Raw genomic sequence first — 8,429 nt, 5'->3', positions numbered from 1 at the left:
GAAGTATCCATCTTCTATAGAGTAGTTATTTTCATTACAATAATTATTCTGGTCATTTGAGACCAGTTATTTTAGAAAAGAGCAAGGGGAAACAATTCACACATCACACAAACCCCATGTGGACTCACTCCAATTTCATAGCTGACATCTCCTCCTTGGGGTGCGTGCCCTCAGACCATATGCCGGTCTGGTGCTAATTTGCTATTCCAGAATCTAGAATGCAGACTCAAAAAGCAAGGACACTGCTAACATTAACACTGTGGTACATTCATGTTTTACTTGAGAGTAACAGACACCAAGTGTCCAGCCCTTGAGTGAGTCCACTAGGAGTTTTCATGTCTTACTGAAACCTATACAGTACCCTATACAGCAGCAGTTCTCAACCTGGATGTCATGACCCCTGGGGGTTAAACAGCCGAGGGGTTACCTAAGACCACTGGAAAACAGATGTTTACATTACAATTCATAACAGTAACAAAATTATAGTTATGAAGTAACTATGAAGTAGTAATGAAAATAATTTTATGGTCGGGAGTCACCACAACATGAGGAACTGCATTAAAGAGTCTCAGCAGTAGGAAGGATGAGAACCACTGCTATATAGAGACAATCTGTAAGTTATACATGACTGTATCTCTCATGGGAACATGAGACCAATTTTTCAAATGATGAGGTTGAAAAGTATACAAAAGAATATATATATATAACTCAATCTCAGCACTCTTAATATTCTGAGATGAATTAACTGTTCCAAGGGTTATCTTTGTAAGAGTCTGACAGTATCTTTGGCCTCTATCTACTAGGCACCAATAGCTTTTCCACCATGTGGGTGCAAGAAACCAAACCATGGTCCTCTGCAAGCATAACAAGTGCTCTTAACCACTATCTCTCCATCTCCATCGTGTGTTTGTTCTTCCTGTCAAAGAAGGGCATCCATACAGAGATGTCTGACTTCCTTATCAATCTACTCAACAGCTTTAATCATCTCAAAATAGACTTATGAGTCTCCCTCCATAAGAACCAGAAAATACAGGATCAAGTCAATATTACCAGATCAGCTCACAGGACTTTGAAGCCGTCAAACAAATTGTCTAGCTTTCATTTAGCAAGCAGTGAACTGAAAAAGGACATGCTAGGATTATTCCAGATTTTTCTTTAACTTTCTCCTCCCTATCCTCAGACTGATAAGCCTCTTCCTCCACAATACCATAATCTTCATAATACAAGGTCCAGAAAAAATGATTCTAGGCTCAGGATGCGCTGATTTCAGAGAAAGTTCTGTCTATATAAACCTGTAGATGCTTACAGCTTCCTGTAACCATGATTGAGCCTTTATAATGTCTAACAATATCTTTGGCCTCTATTCACTGGCAAAGGTCCATGAAAAATACCAAATATCTTTCCTTTTAGCTTCACTTTTATATACATTACCAGTTATATAAAAATGTATAACAAGGAAAAGTTATACAAATGTAGTCTCCTAAGAAAGCCATTAAATTTTTTCCATCACCCACTGCTAACCTAATATGAATACTCTTAACATGACTGTAATAATAATAAATCTATTTTATGCCTTCTTTTGTAATGATCTAAGCATTTTTAGTATTGCAAGAAAACCTTTAGATTTCACTTCAAATAACCTTAACTCTAAACAAATTAGTGCCCTAAATGATCATCAATGGTGAAGGCAAGAGATAACTGAAATACAACAACTCAATGTTTGCTTGTTCAACAACTAAAACAATGGATACTATTTCTTAGAAGCAGCCCTTTCCATCATGGAGAGCACTTTAGTCTTAAAAGGGAAAACTTCATTTCAATCACAAACAACTACATCCAGTTTCAGCTCACTAAATGAGTCCTCAGTGTTCTGGCAGCACTATGAAACACAAGTGCATTCGAACAGCAAATTCAACTATAACTGTGGCTGTCATGGGGCATGTGTGAGATCTCTCACCACTATGCCTTTGCTGAACAGGAAAGACAGTAAAAACTCCTGACGAAAACGTTCTTCCTAATTACACTTACAAGCTTGGAGTCTGCTAAGCACTAGCCTATATACAGTAAGATGATACTATTAAGAATGCCTCCTATTGATTATGTACTGAATGCATTCACAGGTTCTTAGGGAAATACCATCCTCACTTCCAGGTGCTCTATTTCAGTGTCTACACTACATGTCTGGTAAGGCTGAATCATCCCTGAAGCCTTTCTACACTGATTACCAATCAACCCTCTCTTCAGGAGTTTCCCTAATAACAGAATTAATGGGATTATAGGATATTTCATACTCAAATTCTTTTCTGTTAACAAGGGAAGTCATATCTGAAGACACCTCTCCTCTGTTCATTCAAGAAAAGTTTGGCCAACATTAATTATGCTTCCACGGGCTGCTCTTCAAGGTGTGTTCTCTGATGTCGGACAAGACACCAGCTCCTTCTAAATATTTTCCCACATTGAGGACACTGGCTGGGACCCTCCCTGTTATGGAGTCGCTGGTGTACTACCAAGTGAGTGTTCTGCCTGAAGGATTTTCCACACTTCAGACACTGGTATGGAGTCTCCTTAGTGTGAATCCTCTGGTGCTTGGTCAGACAAGAACTATCCCTAAAAGCTTTACCACACTGATTACACTCATAAGGCCTTTCACCAGTATGAATCCTCTGGTGCCGGATAAGTCCAGCAATATTCCTGAAGAGTTTACGACACTGGTTACAACCGTAGGGCTTCTCACCAGTGTGAATTCTCTGATGCCTGATGAGGTACGCACTCTCAATGAACGTCTTCCCACACTCTTTACATTCATAGGGTTTCTCCCCAGAATGAATTTTCTGATGCACAATGAGGTGAGAATTGCGATTGAAGGATTTCCCACACTCTACACATTCAAAAGGCTTCTCTCCAGTGTGTGTCCTCTCGTGCTGAGTGAGGTATGAGCCATCTCGGAAAGCTTTTCCACATCTGCTACACTCATAAGGCTTCTCGCCAGTGTGTGTCCTCTCGTGCTGAGTGAGGTATGAGCCATCTCGGAAAGCTTTTCCACATCTGCTACACTCATAAGGCTTCTCGCCGGTATGGATTCTTAGATGTACAGTAAGGTGAGAGATGTCAGTGAAGGGTTTCCCACATTCATTACATCTATACGGCTTTTCCCCTGTATGAGTTCTTTGATGCAAAATCAGGGATGAATTTCTGTTGAAAGTTTTTCCACATTCTAGACAGGCATAAGGCTTCTCACCTGTGTGAATCCTCTGGTGTTGTGTCAGAGCTGATCCGTCACTGAAAGCTTTCCCACATTTATTGCATTTATAGGGTTTCTCTCCTGTATGAATCCTTCTATGTACAATCAAGTTGTAGTTCTTGGAGAATGATTTTCCACAATCATCACAGGTGTAAGGTTTCTCACCAGTGTGAGTTCGATGGTGTAAAACAAGAGAAGAGTTCCGTTTGAAGCATTTGCCACATTCAGTGCATTTAAAGGGCTTCTCAATGGAATGACTTCTTTTTTCATTAAGAGATGAGTTCAGGGCCAGAATGTCCCCAAAGTCCTTACCTTTGTAAAATTTTTTGCTTCTTTTCTTAATTTTTTTGTCACAAAGGGGAGTAGTAAAGTGGTTTAGAGATTTAATACTTTCTGTGTATTTATAGGGTTTGTCTTTCATTTGATTTCTTGCAAGTTGAGTGACTTCCACGGAAGGATGGATGGCTTTTTCACAAGCATCACCATCACCAGTTTCCTTAGCTGTATAACTCTGGGGACAACTATGTAAGGTTTGATCACAATCAAAAGTTTTAATATCTGAGTTATGAACATGAAAGCCATTTGTTGTAGGAACTCTCTGAGATTCTAGAAGGGCTGGATTTGTATTCAAATGCTCCCCCACACCAAGATCATTACAATTTGTTTCCTGAACCCCTGTTTTCTCGTCAGTTAGAGGAGATTGCCTCATATTTCTTTCCTGGTTCTCACAGTCCCAATTGTCACCTAAAATGGGGAAGCAGAGTCCCTCTCTTTTAAATCCTTCCATTTCTACCTCAAAGGAAACTTCTTCTTCTTCTTCAGAAACATTCTGAGCTATTATTTTTCAGTCTCATTTTCCATACTGAAAAGAAAGAAAAAGACACATTAAGGAAACAGATATATTTGGAAGAAAATGAAAAATGATAATGGGCTAAAGTATGTTTTGCTTTTTTTTTGTTTCAAATTCATATCTGTAAAACAGGGAGTTTGAATGAGTGCCAAGGCTGAAGCTAAGAGCAGGTTCAAAAGAAGTGACATTACATTGTAATACTCTCAAAGAACAGGTCAAAGGAATACCGTGTAAGGATAAATAAAACAAAAATAATTAACTCGGTACATAGGAGAAGGGAAGGCAGACATCTCTGTTCATTCTCAAATATGATCTTGGTCACTGCCTTCTTGTCCTCTATCACCAATGCCCCTCATCAGAAGTCAACACATATCATATGAGGAAAGAGAAAACCTAGACCTATAAAGCAGTGCTGTAAATGCTGCACTTAGGAAGTAAAGCCATAAGAATGAGGTCAGTCTACTCTATATAACAAATACCAAATCAGCCAAGGCTACACAGTAAAGCCCTACTTATAAATTAAATAAATAAATAGAAATATGGTAACACAAAGCTCAGATCTGCACACATGTTCGTTAAAAGCTGTAAATTAGTCAGTTGCATAGCTGGATAGTTTAGTATCCACTAATAAAACATAAACCTTTCATCATGTAAATCTAATCATAGTTACCTCAGAAAATAAGAACAAGTGACTATCAATACATACCTATGAAATGATCTTTTTTTCAATTTTTTATTTTATATGTATAGGTGCTTTCTATGCAAGCATATCTGTGTACCACATACATGTCTAGTGCCTGCAGAGGCCAGAAGACGATATGGGATCTTTTGGAACTGGAGTTTCATACGGTTGTGAGCCACCACGTAAGGACTAAGAATTAAACCCAGGTCCTCTGGAAGAGCAGCTAATGCTCTTAACCACTGAACTGTCTCTCCAGCCCTCTATGGAATAACCTTAAAAGAAAAGAAGGAAAAAGACAGAACAGTAATGGTAAAGATGAAACTTAATATGATTGGTCATGATTATATAATAGCAAAGTAGAAAGATGAAAAGAGATGGAAAGTTTTCTTCAAAGTACTAAAGGAAAACTACCAGGTTCACCAAGATCCAGGAGTGAGAGTAAAATAAAAACAAATTCAGAAAAGCAAAGACATTCTTCAAAAAAAGGGTGACTAAAGAAAGGAGGGACCAAAAAGAAATAGAAATGGATAAATCCAATGCTGAAAAGAAGAAAAAAACAAGATCAAGTATTGGCCAGATAAAGATCACAGTACAATACAACAGTAGTAACATGCAACCAAACAGACAAGGCATCCTCAAAAGGAAGAAGAAATCAATATATCCAAACACAGCAAAAGGCTTATTTCCTTTGAAAATTGGAAAATAAAAAAAAACTGCTGGACAAGACAAGCAGCAAAAATTTTCAGTAGCTAGCCTTATCAAACAGTTGGTTGAAAAGCCATGTACATTGAAAGTCAAATGTTTTCTAAGCACATGTGAAACATTTGCTTAACATGAGCACAAACCAGATCAAAGAAAATACTGACAGCATAAAAAACCAGTCTACGGAATAGAGTGCAGTCAAGCCAACAACCAGTCAACAGAAGAAAACCAAATACAAGAAAACCAAAGGTGAAAAAAACAAACAAACCTGTATTTCTTTGAAAAAGTGTTACCATGAACACCTATTTTTTTTAGTGATGGATAGATCTAAAACCTTGATTAAAATAATACCTCTAAGTAAAAAGAATAAAAATGCTATTATCACAAAATGTGACAAATTAGGCTGCAGTCAACTTAGTTCTTGGACAGAAAGTATTATTCTTTAACACTTATAGTGAAAAAAGACCACAGAGCTAGGAGTGTATATTGGAAGAGTGCTGACCTAGCCTGTCTAAGACCCTGTGTTCCAGCCCCAGCATCAGAAACAGTAACAATGATGAATTCCTGGATACCCTAAAGTATATTGTGTAGCAGGTTAATCAGTCATGGGGACCTCAACCTTAGCGAAGGATTTTCATGACAAATAGATGGTATATACTAATATGAATAACAAAACCACATGTGCAGCTGTGGGTTAAGTGTGGTGTTCCTAGAATGGCTCTGTGGGCTAAAACACAATTATCCACTGTTCCTACACTCATCTGGATGAACCATAAATCCCCACTGAGTGGCGCTCCAGAACAACATAATATGCACCTCGTACTTCACTAAAAAGAAACTCAAGCTTGGCCAGCATTTTTGCCACCTTACCAAAAGAAGGTGGAAAACATGCTTGAACATGTAAAATTTGAGGCCTTTTATGTAATCATACTTTTACCACCTACTATTAACTTGACAAAAAAAAAAACCAATGCTAGTGAGTTCACTTCTCACACTATACCTCATTGATATACAATCTCTATGTTCCAAAATGAAAAGGAATATCCCAAGAAATATTAGAGGACCTAAAAGTAAAATTAGGGAGCTGGAGAGATGTTCAACAGTTAAGAGCACCTACTGTTTCTGAAGAGGACCTATGTACAGTTCTGAGCACCCACATAAAGGCTCAAAACTATCTCTAACTCCAGTGCCAGAGAATCAAGACCCTCCATTCCCAGTGAGCACTGTGTACATGTGGTACACAGTTATACACAGAGACAAAACATCCATACACATAAAATTAAACAGTAAAAAAATTAAGGTCTGACAAGTTCTACCTAAGCTCAGTTCATGAATGTCTTGTGAATAGGGTGGGTAACTACTTAAAGAATTTTTTAATTAATTTCACCTATAAACTATAAAGCCTAAAATACAACCAACAAAGTCAAAAGTCACCCACCAGATGAGAGACAATGTATCTAGACTATACATAGAACTCAGAAGTCAATAATAAAATCAGACAGACATGTGGTCCACACCTATAATCCACACTTGAAAAGAAACCATGCCCCGCCCCTACGCCTGAATAAATAAACAAATATGACAACCCATATTTTTAAATGAACAAAGCAGAGATCTTTCTTATCTTACTTTAGATCGCTTTCTGAATTCAAATAGACAACAGCCTCATGGCTCATAGTCCCGGAGTCTGGAAAGTCCAAAACCATTGTCAGGTATGGGAAAGGGGTCACTTCCTAGCTTGAAAATGAACAATAAACAAAAGAAACGATGCCCAATATCACTAGCCATGAGAAAAATTCAAATCAAAGCAACACGAGATTTCACTTCATATTCACTAAGATGCTGCGATCAGTCCCGTTTCTATGGAACTATTCCACAAGACAGAAAAACATACATCTATTTTTTTTAACAAAGGGTTCACAATATTATTTGTGACATCCAAAACAAAATACACTGAAGAAACAAAAACTCAGAAAAGATTACAAAACTACAAAACTGAACAAAGAACATATACATGAATTTTGAAGATGTTTCCTTAGTCAAAAAAATCAGACACAAAGGACACAGATACTACAACTAGTTCTATGGAATCTCTAAAACATACAAAAAAGCTAGAGGCAAAGAGATGGAGGCGAAAAAAGTGGTAGCTAATGAGTATGGGTTTTCTTTGGAGGGAAGGGGGGACTGATGAAAAGGTTCAATTGCCAAGCATGGTGGCACACATCTTTAATCCCAGCAACCAGAAGGCGGAGGTAGGTGGATCTCTGTGTTCAAAGCCAGCCTGGTCTATACTGCAAATTCCAGGCCAGCCAAGATTACATAGAGACCCTGTCTCAAACAAAAGCAGCAACAGAAATGCTGAACTGTATACCTTAAGAGGATAAACTACAGGGTATGCCCACACAGACAAGTTTTTGTTATTACTGTTGCTTTTTAAGTGTAGAGTCCATGAGGATCAGATCTATTGGCCTACTCTCAGCTGGCACATTAAAAATTCAAGAAGGAAATGAACAGTTATGAGACTGTGCCAGCTTGTGTAGAACTGCTCCTCTCCCAAATGTTGGGATTGCAGGCAGGCATCACCATGCCTGACAAGAGTGTGTATTTCTTCTACTACTTTTTCAGATGGGAAAAATAGAATTAAGTCCGAATTCATACAAATTCTCACACAAACGTTTATAAAATGACAGAGAAAAAACTTATGGAGGAGGGATCTCCATAAACCTTGAAATGATTAAAATAAGCATGAAAGATGTAGCTCAAGGACAGTGATTGCCTAGCACAAACAAGGTGCTTGGTTCAAAACCACACACACACACACACACACACACACGATAAAATACAGACCCAAGAAAGACATAAAGCAAAATACAGAGCTAAAGAGTTATCCAAGTTACTAGGATAAAGAAGTTTCTCTGAATAATGGAGTACACAAAACATACTCCAAAAAAAAA

General features: G+C 38.0%; 1 protein-coding gene across 3 annotated transcripts in view; it reads right to left on the bottom strand.

Annotated features, from left to right (window-relative positions):
• Positions 1-535: 535 nt before the first annotated feature.
• Znf329 (zinc finger protein 329) overlaps positions 536-8,429 on the bottom strand; it is a 10,678-nt gene continuing 2,784 nt past the window's right edge. For 2 of the 3 annotated variants that reach the window (XM_005361092.3, XM_026786186.1), the window contains exon 2: positions 536-4,103. In XM_005361092.3, the coding sequence (XP_005361149.1) occupies positions 2,376-4,028 (1,653 nt within the window). In that variant the 5' untranslated portion in view covers positions 4,029-4,103 and the 3' untranslated portion in view covers positions 536-2,375. The remainder of the gene's footprint in view (positions 4,104-8,429) is intronic. The other variant, XM_026786187.1, reaches the window with a different exon arrangement.

Source organism: Microtus ochrogaster, linkage group LG4 (genome assembly GCF_000317375.1).
Source record: "Microtus ochrogaster isolate Prairie Vole_2 linkage group LG4, MicOch1.0, whole genome shotgun sequence".
NCBI lineage: Eukaryota > Metazoa > Chordata > Mammalia > Rodentia > Cricetidae > Microtus > Microtus ochrogaster.
The sequence above is the reverse complement of the archived record's forward strand: the minus strand, read 5'-3'. Positions and strand labels throughout refer to the sequence as shown.